This window comes from Amia ocellicauda, chromosome 5 (assembly GCF_036373705.1).
Source record: "Amia ocellicauda isolate fAmiCal2 chromosome 5, fAmiCal2.hap1, whole genome shotgun sequence".
In the NCBI taxonomy this organism is placed as follows: domain Eukaryota; kingdom Metazoa; phylum Chordata; class Actinopteri; order Amiiformes; family Amiidae; genus Amia; species Amia ocellicauda.
Window position 1 is genome coordinate 27,533,385 of NC_089854.1, and position 21,417 is coordinate 27,554,801.

Here is a 21,417-nt window from a genome sequence, read left to right on the forward strand (position 1 = left end):
AAGCTCATGGCACATGCAAAGCTGTCGTCAACATTTCTTGCAGAAAACCAGTATTTACTACCTCCTGGATTTTGTTTATATAACAATACTTCACAAGCTAACACCACCTTTAATACACCTTCTTATTTCCACTATTATTATTAATGCATTTTTTCTTGCCTGTATTCTGAATCCCGATTTTTAATGTGAGATATGCCTGATCTTTGCACCTATATACAAAATGCATTCATAAAAAAATACTGAATACATCAGAACATTGTGTATTTAGAAATATATGTAACTTTTTTTTTCATCGATAATCATGAACTTTTAATACTTAATCAATTTTTAGTTACACTTTCATGAGGGCTTGGAAAATTGAAAAACTGTTGCAAAGGAAATATATAGTATTTGAATTCAGAAAAGAAAGATGCTATGCTAAGCTTCTGAGATTTGCAACTGGTTTTGCGTTTAATTCTGCTGCAGTTTCCCCCCCCCCCCCACCCAAGAGGCCTTCAAATTATTTTACTTCAAAAAGATCATAATTATTTGCATGTGCCAACGAGAAAATAGAAATCAGCATACATACATAAAATGATGTACTTTGTCAGAGTTCAAACACAATACTGAATTATTTAACCTGGTGACTGTGAAATATATATATATATATATATATATATATATATATATATATATATATATATTATGTGGTTATATATATATATTATGTGTATGTGGTTTAAAAAAATAAACAGGCTATATTAAATGTACATCATATGGAAAAACAACTTTCCTGAGGAACCAAATATGAGAAAAGAAAAAAAAAACCTACTGGTATTAAATTTCAATAATGAGAAATTCAAAACCTGCAATGTGGCTGAATTTAATCTTTTAAAATCTGCAGTTTTTTTAGGAAAAGTCAAATTTGTACAAAATTTCCTCAAAACTGTTATTGTAGTGAAAAATGGGATATGTGTTTCGTAAATACAAACGGGGTATAAAGTGGTTTGATACTGTATAAATGTGTGAACAGCAATTTAATGATATGCTTTACCATGGCTATCAAACTGATATTTTGTGTTTTCTGAAGCACATCAAAACTGTGCAGACGTCTGTTGTTTGTTCTTACACATACTGTATAACACCAACATGTAATAACATAGTAATAGTGCAACTGGCAATACAATATTTACAATCTTCAATATATAATTTAATACTATCATTTGTACTTATTTAAAATATAAACTTTCTGACAGATTTTCTCAGAATACAAGTTTGCACACATCAAAACATGATACCAGTTTAGTGGTGATAGGCCTGAAGACTCCTTGTTTTCTGTTTTTAACCGTGATACTCCAGCTTTTGAAAACAGAGTAACACTGTAACATTACAGATACCTCACATTGATAACAATACCCCTTTGTCATGCTGTATTGGTGCTCTGCCATTATTGTCTGTGAAGCAAAATAGCTGTGTAAAGTTTGGTGGGTATAGTAAAGACATTTCTTTCATTTTGAACTGAGTCAAGGAGGAATGAAGGATCTCAAAATACCAGAAATATTTTTTCTGGGTTTAAAATCATATGTAAACCATGTTCACAAACTGGTTTTCTGTATCTTCACACTGCTGGCAATGCACAAGCGCAAGTGTTTTGCCCCTCCACACTCATGCACAATTTATCACAACTGTGCTAAACAATATTCTTATGTCAGGCAATCAAATCTCAGGACAGAGCTTTTAAATATAGAGACCATTTCAGATGCAATCAGATACAATTATTTATCTTAAAAGGAGTGAAAACAGTTAGACTTCTAAAAGCCCTAAATTAATTATCAAAGCCCTCATTGCTATAGTAAGGTGTTACTGCAGTGTGGTAAAATGTATCTGTCCATTATCCACGGTCACACTAATGCATCCAGCTGTTTACAAGGATATCACACTGAGGTTCAAAGCAGTGTTCAATTAAGAGCTGGAAAAGGGACTACATCTGCAAAAGTGAGAAAAACTCCAATTAAGTAAATTTAACAATACTTTTGTTAGTTTTGCATTGATCTGCCACAAAATGTCACAGTTAAATATTTGAAATGAAGCAGGATATCAGTTGCGGTCATGCTGATATTTGACGGGACATAAATACAAGATCCTCTCCAATTGTCCCCACTGAAACAGCTCAAAACACGTATATTCATTCAGTTGCAGTGCACCTCACATCATTTGGTAAAAGATACACACATTTACAGTCCAGGGCAATTGGTTTTTGATAAAATACATTTCCTTTTGATTCAATATATTTACACGTAAAATAGTAGATTTTCTTATGTAAGGTTATGTTTTTTAAAGAAGCAAATAATTTAACTTGTTTTCTGGGACTATAAATGTGTAACACAATTTCCAATAATATACTGGACTCTTGAATGTCGATTATCTGAGCCGATCTGCTTCCCCATCTGCAGAACTCAATGCCCACAGTCGAAGTCAGCTGCAGGATTCCACGCCCTACAGTTCAGTCGCTTCTAGTAAATGCCATGCAAATGAATGCAAGCCAGCCACACATTTTGGTTTCATTCAAACCAATTTATCAGGTGACGACTGATGCAGTCTCTTTATGAAAACGTATGCATTTCCAATGCTATAAACATTTTAAGTTCACCCACCCCATAGATAAATATACATTCCTTTTATAACACTTTCAACAAAGGGCACATGTAGTACTTTATGAGCATTGGTGGACAGAAGAGTTGTCTTAATCCGCAAAATATAGTTATGACTACGCAAAAGCACACAAAACAAGATGGGCATTAAATAGCAGTGGGATCCACTTCAGGTTTTACAAGCTCCAAATTTGTTCATATGAAGCGGAAAGATAAAACCTAAAATTGTAATTCTCTGCACATCTGTCAATTGAAATTTACTCAAAATTATGTAATATTTTTGTGATATATCTATCACTCGGTTTTGTTTGATATAAAAACCTGCTGTTTGCTTGAGGCCACTGCTTGTTAAATCTGAAATTCATCAAAGGTGCTATGTAATAGGAGTCTAATTTGTTTCCCTGTAGCATTTCATTTACTAACAGAATTACATATTTTATACATAAGGTCTGCTTTCACAGCACCCAAGAGTGAAATGTAATACATCAGTAGGTGAATGCACGAAACACGAAAAAACTATTAAATACATATCTATTCCAATTAACAAATTCAACTGCACCTTATATCCAGCATGTTATTTTGGAAATGGCCAAAAAAAACTCCAATTTCAAAATACTGATGAAACGTTTTATCTTTTGAATTGAGTTATTGTTAAATGACTTGCCTTTTATGGTACAGCCTTGAGTGGAGTCAATAGTTCAAGTTAAATGCAGTGCTTCACTTCATGTTGCATTGATTATTGTTTTAACAGTCAAAAGCCATGGAATTTATATTTTAAAAGAGTTGACCAGCAACTTAAGTATTTTTGTTTTACATTCAATTGAACGGATGCAGAATCCATTTAAGCCTAATGTGCATTAAATAATATATAATCATAAAAAGAAAGTTGGCTTTGCATGCTTGATTGTTTAAACAGTAATTGGGGCGGGGTGGTGGACAGAAATTGCATAAAATGAATATAGCATCTTCAAGTCAATTAATGTACTCCTAGAGTGTACTGCTGAAGATTTCAGATACTTGAGAATTAGTTTGGTCGTCAGAATCGACATCTTGAACCACTGCGCATTCAGAACCAGCAGTGATGTCCCCAGCGGTGGCGGCGGCTTGCAACTCTCCCACATTCAGAGTCCAGGCGTTGATATCTTCACTTGGGGAACTCCTCCTGCAGGGCTCCACAAATATCCTGCGCACGTTCTGTTTTGACTCCATGTAGCGACTCTTCCCATCTTCGGGGAGACTTGAGGCGTGAGGTAAGAATGAACTACGTGGTAGCTCTGTGAAAATATTCACAGCCCCCCCAGTGGCTGACTCCAGAGGTAACTCTGTTTCCCGCTGCTGGGTGTACACGCCTTCTGATAGCGACACCGACTGGCTCTCACTGTGCACACGGAGCCAGCGCTGGTGCCCACCAAAGTAGTTGTGAGGCTGGTGCTTGGACAGCAACTTCTTCTTACTCGGAGGGTTGCTGAGCTGCTTGCCACGGGAAGCCTTGTCTGTTCCCTTGCCCGTGAACCCAGATAACGTCAAGCCCTCCATGTTCCTGGTACAGGCTTCGGCTTCCTCAAAGCCACTAGACAACCTGGAGTCCTCCTTCATACACAGGGAATATTTCAGGTCATGCACTTGCAGCACGTCTGGCGCGCTCCCACTCAGGCCGGAGAGCACCTGCTGAGAGATGTCCTGGGATGATGAATACACCAGGTCCAGCTCCCGTGGGCTCAATGCATCGCTTGAATCATAGTCGCTGTCTGTAGGCAAAAATACTTCAGAGCATCCCTCTTCATCTGACCCAGGCTGGGAATCTGTAATATAATAATAATTATAATAACAGACTAAATTAATTTGGTGGTCCATACATCATCATACATTGTAAAGCTATGTGTTTAAAGGTCTCCTAAAGCCTACCTTTCCTACTGAGATATTGACGTTCACCACTCAATTTCCTTCTTAGTAGTAATATTCACTTTTTGCTTTATTTCATTTTGGAGCTCAGTTGTTGAAAGAATAAAACACATGGAATATGGAAGTTGTGACTTCTGTGGAGCAACTGAAAATCCTGAACAGCTACACATACACTACCGGTCAGAAGTTTTAGAACACCTCAAATTTTCCAGTATTTATTGAAATTTACGCAGTTTAATGTCTCAATGTTCTCTGAAATTAGGGCATAGAACAAATAAACAATTGGAGATAAAAAATAAATAATTGAATCGTTTTGTTTAACAAAATGTAACCCCTTAAGCTGACAAACCCCTCTGGTACCCTTAAAAGGGCACCAAATCCATGTGCTTCTCTTTAATCCCATGTGTACTCTTCACTGTTGTGTTGTTTGCCAAGAGTTTGGTATCCCATGAAAGCTGAGACTTTCAACTTTCTAACTATGTGAAGCATTCTCTGATGTGAAATATTTAGTTTTTATACTCCCCTCTGCATTCTGAAATGGGGGGGTGGGGGGATACTTGGTCTGAGTAGGAATACAAAATCTCAGAAAATATTGACAATTCTGACATATTCTGGAACCAGTCTACTGATCAAAACAAGACCAACCACATTTTGGTAGCAGCAACACACAACTTTAGAGAGCTCAAAATGTCAAGATGGAAAACTATGTTACTAATACACAACAATTGGATTACATACTAGATTAATCATTAGGTTGTTCTGAACAAAACAAGCCTATTTGCAAAGAAATCTGATCGAAACTGAGTGATCTGTGACCGTCTGAATGAGCCCCCATTCCACCCCCCCAGAGCAGACTGTGCGTTTAGCCCCCGGGCTCTGAATTATGGCAGGCGACACGGAAACTGTAAATCAGATGTGTTTGAGAATGAAACATGAGCAGCTATGAAGCTTAAAATAGAGATTCTTAAAGAATAACAATCAATGCAGTGCATGTACCAAGTGGCTTCTTCTGTTCTTACATAACCATGCAGATAATTGGGCTTCATATAAAACATGTACTAAAAGGTGCTCATTAAGAAGAGCACATTCGGAGGACTTGGTTGCTTACCGCTTACAGCCTTTCTTCTGCGCATTTCGGGTGATGGGGAGGGAGTGGGCAGGTAGTCCATGTTTGAAGATGTGGAGTCGTTCTTCTCAACTGTGTGCTCCACTGTCGAGTCAATAATCCAGGTGATAGGCACGCCACCTACAGGTTGCTTGTAACGGGCGTACTGAAGGGCATCCATAATCCACCGCATTTCTCGCCACATCTCATCCATTTGCTTTAGAATTAAAACAGGAAAGACAAAAACAATGAATGCAATTATCAGTCTATGAGTATGAGCCTATGTATGGCCCAGAAATTGGAAGATGGCCAACATAGAGAATATGTATTATAGCCAGAGCCACAAGTGTTTCTGACATGATTATTTCCTGTCCACCTGTCTACATTTCATTTCAATAGTACATTAATTTGTTATTTGTTAATTGTTGTATTAATTATATCTATTCCTTATTATTATCTTAATGCTGCCTGGTCTATGAATAGAAAAAGGTAGTCCAAGTATTTTTGCAATAGCGAAGCTTACAATCTTCTATCCTGTTTTATAATGTCTGTTTGATAAAATGTAAGAATGAGGTAGAGGTTTCCTGGTGTCAAACCAATATAAAAAACATGAATAACACAAACTCACAAATTGGATGATTTGGTAAATGCTATTCAGCTGCACAAGGGTTGTTTAAAATGGGTTCAATTTACTTGAATCAAATGCCTTTTTTCTGGGCAATATCATCACTACAAAGGCTACATGCGACAAGCAACCAAAAAACCTATTTGTATCAGGACTTTTAAGGGAAAATGTTGTTTAGACATATATATCTTATGCAAATCTACTAAGTACAAAAGTCTATGGTGCCTCTATCCCAGTGGACTTCATAATGGGGAACCATTTTAAGTTCCTACTAGGTCTAATAATGCAAAATACTTTATTAAACTGGACCAATGTGAACTATACCATTGGTAATACTTCAGTCACCTGCATATGATTAACAGCTGACCATGGTGCTGATTATTCTATCTTGTTCTTGTGGTCATTTTAGCTTCAAAACTCACTGAACATGAATTGGTACTACTCTGGGGGCTGGCTTAAGTTTAGCACTTCTCTTGGACTATCCAATGTTATTTTAGGTAAAGGAGTCGTAGACTATTGCCAATCAAGGTCTGTGAAACCAGCTGTAGAGGTTGCATAACAGAGCTACTTCGCAACTAAGGGAGTGATAAAGGACAGAAACCAAGCAGTGTCTGTTTCATCCAGCAGAGCACACAATGAGTCTGAAGACTGGAATTACGTCATTAAATGGCCTGGAAGGATTGAAATGATGGGAGAATCAATGCTGTGAGGCAGGAAGCACAGAGAGGTGATGCTTTATTTAATTTGAATGGTTATCTTGTCAACGGGAGCTGATTTGCAAATGAGAGAACAAAATCACTGCTCCAAAACACTACCGTGGATACATGCCAAACAAAAAGCAGGAAGGCAAAGGACAATTATATTCCCTTTCTGCACTAACACCGAATGAAAGCTATACCCCATTGTGACCAGGCATTTACTAAATTGTATATCACTTAGTCTGTAGTACAACTACTAGGCACTGCTGACAAATTGTGGAGAAATGACCAGAGACAATTCAGATTGAAATATAGTTCTAACATACACCAATCAGCCATAACAAGCCACTGACAGGTCAAGTGAATAACACTGATAATCTCGTTATCATGGCACCTGTCAGCGGGTGGGATATATTAGGCAGCAAGTGAACATTTTGTCCTCAAAGTTGATGTGTTAGAAGCAGGAAAAATGGGCAAGCGTAAGGATCTGAGCGACTTTGACAAGGGCCAAATTGTGATGGCTACACGACTGGGTCAGAGCATCTCCAAAACTGCAGCTCTTGTGGGGTGTTCCCGGTCTGCAGTGGTCAGTACCTATCAAAAGTGGTCCAAGGAAGGAAAAGCGGTGAACCGGCGACAGGGTCATGGACGGCCAAGGCTCATTGATGCACGTGGGGAGCGAAGGCTGGCCCGTGTGGTCCGATCCAACAGACGAGCTACTGTAGCTGAAATTGCTGAAAAAGTTAATGCTGGTTCTGATAGAAAGGTGTCAGAACACACAGTGCATCGCAGTTTGTTGCGTATGGGGCTGCGTAGCCGCAGACCAGTCAGGGTGCCCATGCTGACCCCTGTCCACTGCCGAAAGCGCCTACAATAGGCACGTGAGCATCAGAACTGGATCACGGAGCAATGGAAGAAGGTGGCCTGGTCTGATGAATCATGAGTTCAAGGTGTTGACTTGGCCTCTAAATTCCCCAGATCTCAATCCAATCGAGCATCTGTGGGATGTGCTGGACAAACAAGTCCGATCCATGGAGGCCCCACCTCGCAACTTACAGGAGTTAAAGGATCTGCTGCTAATGTCTTGGTGCCAGATACCACAGCACACCTTCTTGTGGAGTCCATGCCTCGACGGGTCAGGGCTGTTTTGGCGGCAAAAGGAGGACCTACACAATATTAGGCAGATGGTCATAATGTTATGGCTGATCAGTGTATATATTTTGTAGCTGATGGCCTGTATATGTAGAGCTAAATGTGAGGCATAAATGAAACATTACCCAATATCTTACTCCGTAATGGCTCAACATAAAAAATACAAATACAAATTCAACTGAAAAATACAAGATCAGGTATGACTGCAAATACATTAAACTGAATGGATGTCTTTGATTCACTTGAAATTCATTGTGCATGTCAGATTTTGCCAGCTCTATTGACATACAACATCTGTGCAGAAGCTGAAAGGATTACAAGTGCAAGTACTATCATCTTTTAAATGATGAGGAATACACATCATACTACAGTGACTGATTGTATCAATCACCTTTTTTGTTTTACAATGGGGAAATGCCGTGATGAAGATTCGTGATGAAGACATGCTCTTGTCTATGGAAGGTCCTCAGATCTATATAACACCACAGTTTTCAGAATGAGAGTGGAAAAATCAATATTGTTGTTTTCTCAATTCCTAGCAGTAACATCGCTTTAAAATGCCAGCGTGCTAAAGAACCAATTTGTACTAGATCAAAGACAGAATAAACTCTGATTTGGCTGCAGGCTTCCAGAGACTGGCTTTTGTTTCTGACATCCAGAAGCGCATTCATATTTTCCAGCAGTCTTAGACACCCTGGAGATGTTTATGTTATTTACAAGGGGGTCCTTATTTTGAAAGGGGAGTCAAAAGGCTATGCAGAAGCAAACTCAAAGTTGAAGGAGCAACCAGACCCCTTTCTGGCAGATAGAAGCACCATGCCTCTTTAATGAAGCTTGACACCACAAGATGACTACTTATAGAAAGTATGCTGAAGCTCTGATGACAAGTGGGGAGGATTGCCAAGTACAATGGTATGGAAGAGTTTTTTAATTCCAATAGAAGGATTAGATCATTTGTCTTCTGTTAAAAGGGAAGTAGATATAAGCTTAGGTCTATTAAGAAATAACAACATTATATTCAACGGAGGGTACACGTATGGCAACTCACTTTCAGGTGTGCATTATGAAAACCATTACTGTGTTGTCCAAACATTACTTATTCAAATTACTTAAATTCATTGTACCGTATCATGTACTATGTATATAACATATGTATACTCCTTTACTACATTAAATGATTTGTACCATTTATTTTTACACTTTGCTAATATACACACTTGCATCCATAACAGAAGCAAATGAATAGCGCTGCCTGTTTTTGACATTTATTTCTGCCTTTTAAGCTTTCATTAGTGTTGTTAATCCATGCTCATTTCTCAATTAAATCATGCAGATCTGATGACAATACACTCATTTATTAATAATTGATTCCCATTAAAATGACACTCTTGAAATTGCAATCAAATGACAATACACCTGTCACTGTAACTAAGCAGTCAGTGTACCACTGCATTTTTCTTCAGGTGAAAGGGAAGACTCGATGAATGCTAATCTCATTAATTGTGTCGTTTCTAAAATACAAAAACTATTGTAATTTGCTCTCCATGAGCCTTTCTGACACTTTGAGAACTATGTGACAGAACACTTACTGACTCGTTATGTACTTGGCATCACCTTATTGAAATTATTAAGAAATACTTGGTTCGTCAACATCTCACAGTGATTTAAGTGAGAAAACTGACTTGGATTTACAGCACTACTTATAGATTTAAAGGCAGGTACGACCTGCAGAAATAAACACAATCTAGGGAGTCTTAATCATGAAGGATGACCTCAAAACAACAGCTAAAGGTTTCAGGTGATATGTCCCTTAAAATATAATCTAAAAGATAACTCCCTACACTGCCTCAGCCACAACCGAAAGGGCCTGGACTTTAAGGCTGGCTTTGACTTACTTGTCTACATATGAACCACAGAAAGAACAGTTACAGCCCTGACAAATGTATACCTTTATTGATTCATATATCTTACACAGCAGTGCTTGAAAATAATAGCTCGGAACAAAAGGAAATTCTTGGCTATGGTGTATGTTCTGGCAGGGCTACAATTTGAGAAGCAGCATGAATGTTATCAATGAAGCCCATCAAGTGAGATTTCCTATTCCATAAATTTGTGATGGTTTATTTTAAAGAAAATGTGGGGCTCTGGCCTCGGGATATTTGTAAACGATTTTTTAGCTGAAGGACTTGCTGAATTAAGCATGCCAAAAGAAAGGGTGATGGATTAGGAAGATGTCTGGGATTTTGGAGTTCATATTCCAGTTTTATTCCAGTTCAACAGTAAAATGAAGTGACACTGGAAAGCTGGCTCTGCATTTCTAACATAGGCAGTCTTAGCATGACTGAAATGCTAACATACGAAAAGCTGTCAAACAAAATGCTTTCAAGTGTTTTAAAGAATAAGGTTTAAATGCTTGATTACAACAAATATAATCCCAAAACATCATTGCAAAAATGTGTCAAAGAAGAACAAAATGTGGCTATGCCACTTTAATGCGGATACTGGGAAAATTTCAAATATTACATTAATAAATATTATTAAAGTATATTTTAAGCAGTGGATCACATTTCATATATTTGTCAGCATGCACAGCTCAAAGTAAATTGCAATATTCAAAGTGTATTGTGCCCAATAGCATAACTGTAAGGCATCTGTACTTAGCAGAAGAAAACCAAGCCATTCATGCTTAGCTTATTTGTGTTACTGATGTTCAGATCGGCAAGGACGTAATGCAATAATGAAAATACATTAAATTACCACTGTAGGAGTTTCAAATTACCCCCTTTTTAATATAATGTATGAATACAAAGTAATTATACTTTAATAACACCTTAATGAATATTTAAAGCTACAGTGTATACATCCAAAGTACAAGATTAATATAAATGACGGTATTAAGTGAAGTATTATAAATAGTTGAGGATTAATGTGTTATTTTATGTCCATGATAAATTGCCTATACTTTGCATACACTTTTGTTTTATAACCCCTATGACTTGCTAGAAAAGCCAGAACAATATCCATTAAATATATGGATCCCCTGATTGACTTTCTCAAAGCAAAGCTGCAGAGTGATTCTTAATGGAAAGAATTTATTATATTCTGGAAAGATCATAGATGAGAACATTGGTTGGTGCATATGCAGGGCATGGATAACTGAGGCAATGGGAAGTCACTCACATACCAAATGTATTTGACAGAAACATTTATTTTCACACACTTCACACAATATGGTAATACTTTCATAATCCATTTTTTAACGTTGTTTTGAACCAGGAAGTCCCACATTTCGTAACTGCACACATGATATTTCATTTTTTTTCTGTGACAGTCTGTTTTTATTTTTGAGATCTGTAAATTGTTTTTTTTTTTTTAGATCTGAGCTCACACGTGCATTTGTGGTTTTGCGGTTAATCTCGATTAATCTCCAAGACCATTGTGGTGGGTTACATTATTTTTTCACTAGTCAAATTATAGATGCTTTTCATTCTAGTCGAAACCTGATAGGGAGTTAGGATGTTATTGTTAATAAATAGTCTACTAGTTATAACATAGATACATTTGATCATAAAGAAAGTTCGTACACTAGCAGTTTCTGAATTAGAGACAAACTTATAATAAATAAATACATTTTTATTAAATTGTATTTCACTTGTGATACATATGTGATGGGGAAACAAGTCTCTGTTGCACAATACGCTAAGCCAGGGGTATTCAATTATTTTGTGTCAGGGTCCAAATTTCTTGGTCAAGGTATAGTCAATGTCCAGATATCAGATGGAGGTGGGGGGGATCACACCTTCAAATGACCCTTTCCAACACACACAAACAATTCTGTGAATTAGTAATATACCCTGTTGCTTATATTTAGTACATTCATTTGATAAAGTACAAAAGTAAACCATTTAAATAATTGTAAATATTAGTATTAAAACGGTTTCAGAACACTTTTAATTTTAATTTGTAAGATTATTGTAGGCATATAGATAAATATAATATAAACTTTCAAGCATTTCGTGTCTTATTAGATTCAAGTCTTTACCATTTCCCTTTGCCCCACTGTGCACTGCACAAAGTTAATGAAGATTTTGACAACTGGAGACCTGAAATGCACAATTCTGAAGTAAAAAAAATCTCCATGAAATCAGGCAGATTTGGACTCAAACATATCTTTGCTTCACAACCACACATCACCAGTGAAAATTCACACATGAACCGCCATTGTGCAGGCAAACTAGACGTGGTTTCTGGTGCTTGTCAATCACAGAGATCTATTTCGGTGGAATTGAAACTGGTGAGGATGCGTCTTCATTGGAAATCAGCTGTTTCCGCCACTGATGTAGGAGTTTCTAGGTGAATACAATCTATGGCACCGTGCAACCCCCGGTCATGTGTATGCACTTTTATATTTTGTAGGCTGAAATATGTCCACAAGACAAATTACAAATTTTTAGAAATCAGGAAAACAAACCGAATACATTTTTGTTTAGTTTTTTTGACAAGTACAAACTAATGCTCTTTCCCCAATCCAGAATGTGTACAGAGTCGCCCGAACCGGGAATCTGCGAGGAATCAACTAACGAACTAATGGGAACACTAGCTCTATATAGAACATCCCATATTAATACGTAACATCCTATTGGCTAATAACCAGGATGGGCTGCTACTAGGTTCCACACAATAACAAGCAATAAGTGCAACAAACCTCATGATAAAAAACTAAAAATCATAATTTTTATTCTTGCGGTCCAGTCAAAAGCGTCTGGCGGTCCAGATTTGGCCCACGGTCCCTACAGACTACCCCTGCTCTGAGCCCATCAAAGCCGGTGCCATGTTTTACAGATCCCCACATTAGTTCCTTAGTGTCAGTTGTGGACTTTCCACAGTTACTGGAAGTTGCAGGAAGGACTGTTTATTACTGTAAGTGATAGTCTGAACCAAAACAGACACAATATATTCTCTAAGAACCCTGTAAACAAGGTGTATGCAATAATTAAAAAGTGAAATAACAGAAAAATAACTCATATCAGCTTTGCCTGTGAGGTCTGTTGCTGTTAGCAGTGAAGTCATGTGTAAACACAAAGTGAAAAATGATTTCAAACACACATGCACAAATGCACAAATGCACAAATGCACACATACACACGCACACACACGCACACACATGCACACACATGCACACACATGCACACACACACACAAATGCAGGGGATCAGTATGTAGGCTAGCACATAACTATCTGGAAGGCAAACTTTGCTGGTGTTCATAATTTGTTATTAATTCTAAATATGCCACGTACCTGTATGTAGTCTAAAACATGTTGGTGCCTCTGTTTTGCAGACGCCACTTCGGTGTCTGAAATGGCCTCCCTCAGTGACTGCTGGGTAATGAGCGAGTCAAGGTCCAACACAGCAGAAAGACGACAGTATAGGCTGATGAATTTTTCCTTATAAGTGCAAAAGTGAACTGAAAAGAGAAAACAGATAAGTCACGGGAGCTGAACCTTTCTGAAGATGTTTTAAGAAGGCTTAGACCAAAAAAAAAAGTCTTTAGCCTTCCTCACAAATTTCCACTTCACATTATTAATGGATGCTCTTCTTGTCTTTGGCACTCAATCAAAATACTGATAGATTAATAAGGAAACTTACAATGCATTATTTAACAGTACACTACATTATTGCCTGTAATTCTCCACATACCAGATTCCGATAACATCACTTTACTCTCTGTTAAAAGTATTATTTTAGAATTAAGTTTTGTTCCTTGCCACCTACATTTTATGGTTAGGCATTTTGTATTTTAGCAAATATATATTCATAAAAATAGGCAAGAAACTTTAAAATGCAACAATTCTTCTACTAATAATATTTATAATAATTATCAATATATAGATAATAAAAATAGGTACAAATACACATTGAAAGATTCTTCTACAATATAACAAAACCCATTAACATTCTTGCCATCAACATAAAATATATTCTGCGTGATTGGAATTTTAAGTGTTTAATCAATTATTTTTAAATGCCAAAGTAGTCATGATTTTTTCCCTTTTTTACATAGCCCCATACAGGGGCTACAGACTAGACTGCAGCCCACGGCAGGAGTGTGATTTATTGGCATTCCTCTGGGAGAAGGGGGAACAGATTGGAATCTGTGCATTTTTATAAGGCCACTGAGCTAATATTGTAGGTGAAACTGAAGGTAGTATACCTAGTTCAAACATTTGAAGAGGGAGATTGAGAAACCCTGAGTGCGGGGTGTAAGGATTATTTTGTCCCGGGGCAGTGCAGACGTCGTCTGAGGCAGGGAGCAGCAGAAGAAAGGAGACATTGTGACCCAGCTCCAGCACCTCCTGTGTGTAGAGACGGAAGTGCTTGGCCTGCACAGGGACACAAGCACAGGAGGAGAGGGTTACAGCAATGCTCTCACACAGCACTGGCACCAGTTTGCAATCGAGTCAATGATTTACCTGCCCGCCTCCCACAACTGCACATCACAGACAAGTGCAGAGCCCTTTGCTTTAACTCAGAACAAGTGAAAATCATGAGTACATCTAAACTGATGACCTGGTTCTCAGCAACCTCATGCTATCAATCACTCTGGGCAAACGAAGCACATGTCAAGTGTAATCAAGTCATTAACACGCCACCTACTGGGTGGTTAGGTTTTGGGATGACCGTTAGGTAGTGATGTTGTTCATATTCACCTGTGTATTTCCTAGTGCATCAGCAAAAGGCTGTACTCTGCACAATGACACAGAAGGTAAAATATGTCTGTGATTCTAACATTGTTCAGACATTTAGCCATTCTTTTGTTTCAGATTGGTCTCTCAAAATGAGAAAATTATCTCAAAAACTCAAGACTCTGAATTACACAGAAAGGGGATATTCTAAAAACATCAAAAAATGTCAAGACAACATTTAAAAGCTAAAAAGCTGTACTATTTACTCAAATTGCTGATTACTAATTGTCAAGAAACAGAAAGCAATTAAGACATAAAAAAAAAATGAAGACAGCAAAGGCCAAATCTAAGTATTAGCACTTTTTCTATAATAAAACTGAAACTGAAACTGTGATTCAAAGAACTTTCAAGAGATATTTCACCCGATATGCATGTCAGCATCTGTGATAGCAACAGTGTATCACAGATGCTGACGTGCGTATTGGGTGGATATTTATTATTTTAGATAAGGAAGATGTGCCTGAGTTTAAAGATTACATCATACTGTATATGTCAAAGCAAAACAGTTGACATATAAGAGCATGATGCTGATACCACATATCACAGTTTTACTTTGTGCTTCTGAACAGGACAGTTACTTCAATGGCAAAACAGCTATTGATGCTCATAGAGCGGTGGCACATAGAAAATATAAATACTATTTTAGCTGATGACAAACAATATATATATATATATATATATATATATATATATATATATATATATATATATATATATATATATTGTATTTTATTAACAAAGAAAAGAACGATTTGAAATAAACATTTAAAAGGGTTAATTTTGGAAATCTCAGACAGACCCTCAAACATTGTATTTTTTCTGAATCTGGAACACAATGTTCTTTTGGAATTCATAGCATTGGATAATATGTCCACAGAAGGATCATAAAGAATATATATCGATATGCTTGCTTACATTCTTTATCTCTCAAGGTCCATGGAGAGTCTATGTTATTAGAACTCTCCTCTCTAAGAAAATTCAATAGAGTTGTATTGTCTGATCCTTCCCATCTCTGCTCCCAGCTAATATGTGTGCAGGGAAAACCTCTCTTCACACAGTGTGAGGAATAGGGGTGCCAAAGTGTTCATGCCCAGCCAAATACTTCATGTATATGTTGCTGTAAAACGTTGGACATGCAATGCAGTATACAGCCTGGTATTGTAAAAAAAAAACAAAAAAAAAAAACATATTCAAAACAAGTACCTGGTGCAGAGGTAGATTGATTTGTTTAAGCAAGCCTTTTACAGCCAACTGGAGCTCATAGAAGAACAGTTGAGTGTGGCAGACCGATGTCTGATCCACACTTTCCACATAAGCAGGGCCAGACAGTTTTTGGAGCCATTCCCACTCATCTCTAGGCACAGAAGGAGATACTTAAAATGAGTAAACACAGTTGCATTTCTTTACTTTTCACAGTACTGTATATTTTTACATATCCCTGCAGAACCATGGCTGCTGTTACATTAGGAAGCGCGTACAGTATCAACTACCCATAATCTTCCTCATTTGTTCAAATTAAGAGCTGGGCTGACAGGGAAGAGTTATGGCAAAATGTACAGAGAAGGCATGCATGCCAACAAACAGTGCAAATTACAGAAGTGAAATGGAAACAGTGGTAGCAAGAGTCTGTCACTCAATCCTTATAATTTGGCTACCTAAGACAATCATTACGGTTGCTTCAATATCTCTTTATTAGCCTTTGCATTCCTATGCCATTTAAAATCGTATATTTTTTCCCTTCATAAACCATACTCCTACAAGTAAGCTTGGAAAGGAAATGGGCGACCTGAAATCCACAGATACAATTACCGCAGAGCATCTAAGTGGAGTCATTCTAGCCTTATAGCGCAGGCTTTCTAAATTTTACAAGAGTATGCTTAAACAAGTATGGCATGCTGAAGTGAAATACAAGTTATTAATAAAGTTTTGTTAAAAAAAAAAAGTGACCCTAATGAGAAGGAAAATCTTACGGAATGGGGATGCAACATCTTAAACCCTGCTGTTGAATAAAAAGCAGTAAACTGTTACAGAAGACTGATCATCTGAATGACAGAGAAGGAGTGAAAGATTTGTTTGAAGAAATGAGGGAACGCAAGAACTTGAAGTTCCCAGCAGAGATTTCTTTTTTTTACATATTTTTTCCAAGATGTAAATATGTATCATCTCATGCAAGCTTCATGTTTAAAACAAAGACTTCTGCTGACTGCACTAGTGCCCAAAGAATGAAAAGCATTAATAAATGTACTGTTTTACAATCAGTTTGGGGTGGAAAGGGGGATAATATGTTCCCTGTCTAGACCAACCTACCAAGGTCAAAGTCATGACCTTACATTAAAATAAAGAAACATTTTTGTTTTCATTTAAAATGGAATCATGTCAAAAAGTGGGGGAAATGCCCTATGTAGTACAGGCCTGCTTTTGTCCCAACAGTTGCTTTTTGTTTTTTATACTTGACCGCCAAAGACCTTTGTTGTCATCTTCCAGTATTCTTATTGTTTCATCAAGGGAAGAGGACAATTTCAGAAATCATTATATTCAAAGGAGGTCTGTTGAAACATAAAGCATCCAAACATGCGTCCACATTCGAGTTTGAAAAATATTCCAGTCAGGGACGCCAAACGGCTTTTAAATATATAAGTTCTCAAATCTTCGTAAAATTCAATTAGCCATGGCATTGCATTTCATTTTCCTGATGTGTTTTTCAACTTTCAATGGAGTGAGTCAGATGAAGAAAAAAGCAGCTTCAGTTTTTCTGTCTTTCACTTCACACTTTCCAATGTACACCAGTTCTGTCATCACTCCAGAAATTCCTCAAGCAGGAGCCAACCAACATTTTATACATTTTTTTTTTTTACCTGGCTGCTTCAGGCCAAGTTAAGAGGAATAATAATATCTGATAGCACCCAAATAAACAGCTCCATGCGAAGAGCTTCCTTTAACAAGGAATATCAAATAAGGCTAAATTCCTCAGGAGATTGCGCTTTAAATGTATTAACCATCACAGGCCTGATGCACTGATTTAAAACATGCAACAAAAACACACATGGTGTGAAATGTGTGAGTTCCAGTTGAATATAGAAAGTAATGGACTGATGGAATATAGACACCAAGCTGACACTGCTGCACTGTGAACAATGCTACACAAAGGCTTACGGAGTTATATCATAGGAAATGTGTCTCAAATCCTAATGAGTACAAATGCAACATCTTTAGTGGCTCTTTTTAGTCTTGGCTTTGCTGAGTTGCTGTTCTTCAATTTGGATCTTAAAAGTGGTCTATGCAGCGTTTCTTCCAAGGTCGAGATGATGATGTGGATTAGTAAATTATTAAACAACTTAAATGTTATCTGAGATCATTTCAGGCTTCATCTGTCTCCCTTATGAACATTTATAATATTCAATAGTATTATTATTCCTGTCTGATTTTAAATTATTATTATTTTTAATAATATAATGTGAAGTATTACACAGTTGTATACCTCTTATTAGGTAGTATTCAATATCATTGTACCACTAGTACATGTGGCCATGCTAGTTACAATGAAGTTAATCAGAAACTCAAATCAGTAAATCACCTTTGCACCACAGCTTTTAAGCACCTACTTCCCTCTTTTGTTTATCTTCAGTTTCATATTTTAGTCCATTAATGTCAAACACCCTGAGATAATAATTTGTTTTTGAAATGTACAACAGTTGATTGCTTTTTGGACAAAAGATGACATTTACAGTGGATTGATATTCATTTACATGTAAAAGGCATCCTTGTAATGACCAAGAGCTTGATTTGAAAACAGTAAAGAGGGAGTTTGTTGGATTATTAGATATCCTCATATATGTTTTCTATCATTATATCATCACTGTTATTCACTGCTTGTTTAGAGCACTTGAGCCCTAAAGCATTTTTTATTTTATTTACTACAACTAAGACATCCTTACCTGGAAACATTGCTGTTGTCTCTTATTTTCATATGGCACAGCATATTGGGAAGCCTTTGAGGGACAAGGACTTTAATTTGGTCCACAGAACTGCAGAGCTTCAGGTATCCCAAGTACAGACCCGGAGACAGTCGATGCTGGCTTCGTCTCTGGTAGGAGAGAATATCCTGTAGAATACAAAGTTCACAGAGGGACATTGTCAATAAAAATGTAGGGTTTCAGACATAAGACCCCATATTTAAAACCCAAAACAGAGAATACAAAACAATGTGGGTGTTTCCACCTGACAACAGGGGTGGAGACATAGATGACTTCTTTTGAGCAAATGCAATTAGACAGTAGATAAAAAAGGGTTGGCATTTGAAGGCTGATTTTAGGCTTCAGTCCAGCAATTACTGGGACAAAATAATTGTCCGTATTTTTCCAATGAAAAGTAAACAATCAGGACAGGTCATGTGCTAAAGAGGTCCATGATGGTTAATTTGTTTCTAGAACACCTTGGAAGGAAACTATTTGAATAGCTATGAACCTTTATTTTGGACAGGAAAACAAATGGATATGTGGATCACGTGGGTATAAAGAAATAATTGAAGTAATACAAGTCATAAGTCTTCTCCTGTTGAACAATGATGAACATACCTGGATAGTGATCAGTAGTATGTCGAGAGCGGTGGGCTCCTCTGGGGTTGAGAGGGATTTCCTCTGACTCTGCAGCTTGGAAATCTGCATCCACTTTCCATTGAAGAAGGAAAAGAGGCTCTCCATCTCTCTTATTGTGACTATCAGGACATTGCCGTGCCTGTCTTTAATGGGCTCATAATAAACACGTCCCAGATTGTGAGTGCCGAGCAGGTTCTGTGAAAGGGTGAGACAATAAAGTAATGGGAAACACATGCTAGAATAGCACTGGAGTTGGCCTAATGAAGGGTATTAAATGGCAAGGCAGTGGTAGGGCAAAAAGGCTGAAAAATGGGGGCAATCATACTACAGTAATATTTGTATTAACAGATCCAACCTCTAACTATGCACCCTTTCCTCTACTCTACACAGAACCAACTTTATATACACAGCAGGCTTCATTTTAAACATCTGACTGTGAAAATATATTTTTAAAGACGCAAACAGAAAATAATACCAACAAATATCCAGGTAAACCACAATACAGGGCCAATTAACAGTCAGCAGAACTTGCGATCCTCCTACTTTTCTTCTTGTCAGTTGTAAGTCATCCCTGGTGTTTAAGTAGACCACAGAAGCGGTTAATTGAGGGCCGTGTCTGTGCACACTGACTAATAGTTTCATTTCCCTCTCATTATGTACTCGCAAATAAATCCAGGGTGCTCATTAAACGCCGTAGTCAGACAATCCATTCAGAGGCGAACAAGGACGATCATCAGCAGAATTCTGGCAGCAGAAGAGTCATTTGTGTGTATTATGGCGAGGGAATGCAGTTTGAAAATATGTCAGCTAGGACATGCCAAAATATTTCAGAGAAGGAAATGGGTGTGAAGAGGTCTAGATGGAAGCATAACAGTGTGTAGAAGAGAAGATTTGTACTCCAGTATCAGTAGGGAGTTGTCAAAACCACTATGCACATTCATTTTCTAATTGCCTGACTTCATGCATATTCAGTGCCTGCAGTTTCAAGTTGGAAACAGTCATTTCCTTTTTACTGCTCGCAGCAAATGGTGAAAAAGACAGATAGGCTGTGAGACTACATTTTATTCTTCATCTTACATATTTCCACGCTTGAGTGTTTTGAACATATGGAGAAGATACTTGCAGAACAGCTGTGCATTTTATTCCACATAATGCAAAAGGCGAAGAAATGCACACAACCCTCAACACTAGGGCTCTCACTGTGACCGAAGCTATGGATTATATTTTGAGGATTATTCTTTTCAATAAAAAGCAGCACGATTCCTTCTGTATTCTTTACCAATGTTCCCACTACAACAGGGTATCCGCAGACACAAATGGTATACTGGGCTGGCGGATTCTCCAGTGAAAGCCTCCTGCAACTTTCTAGTTTAAAAGCAGGGTAAAAAATAATCAGAAGATTATCGCAGCTTGTTGGTTTTCTTAAAGCTGTATTTCCTAAATATCTTGATAAAATCCACATATACTATATATATATACTTCATTTTGTAAATTAACTGAGTGATTTTACATATTTAATAAATGGATCACTAGCCATTTTTCCTGCAATTCAGATGAGTAGTCTCTCCGTAGGATCTCCGTTGCCAGCTGGAACTCACCTGTAGCTGTCCAGCAGCAGACAGCATTTTCTGTCTCGCCTGCAGGGTAGAGGAGGAGGACATGGACACCGACATGCTCTGCCGGAGCCACCGGACGTCTTCCCACATGCAAGACAGCTGCCAAGACAAAAACCTTGTTACATCTCCTCCCTGCCATTGACACAGTGGCTGCCACTCGTTCGCTTGCAAGCAGGGGACGACTCATTCCCAAAACACATGGAGCAAATCTAATAATGCGGAGCACTCCAAGGAAAGCTGCACAATTTGGTTTTGGTTTTAAAAATGACTGTCTGGTCTCCTCGTCTCATCCATGTGTTTTTCCTAAACTAGGTTATGCAATGCCCCTGCAGCTTAATAATTAAACAGT

At 37.6% G+C, this 21,417-nt stretch overlaps 1 protein-coding gene across 1 annotated transcript in view; it reads right to left on the reverse strand.

Annotated features, from left to right (window-relative positions):
* Positions 1-710: 710 nt before the first annotated feature.
* The window catches only part of ankfn1a (ankyrin repeat and fibronectin type III domain containing 1a), a 53,598-nt gene continuing 32,891 nt past the window's right edge, over positions 711-21,417 (reverse strand). The window contains exons 10-17 of the mRNA XM_066704649.1: positions 21,051-21,167; positions 19,432-19,647; positions 18,793-18,959; positions 16,061-16,211; positions 14,326-14,494; positions 13,412-13,578; positions 5,641-5,854; positions 711-4,432 (exon numbers count right to left, since the gene is read on the reverse strand). Of these exons, the coding sequence (XP_066560746.1) occupies positions 3,618-4,432; positions 5,641-5,854; positions 13,412-13,578; positions 14,326-14,494; positions 16,061-16,211; positions 18,793-18,959; positions 19,432-19,647; positions 21,051-21,167 (2,016 nt within the window). The 3' untranslated portion in view covers positions 711-3,617. The remainder of the gene's footprint in view (positions 4,433-5,640; positions 5,855-13,411; positions 13,579-14,325; positions 14,495-16,060; positions 16,212-18,792; positions 18,960-19,431; positions 19,648-21,050; positions 21,168-21,417) is intronic.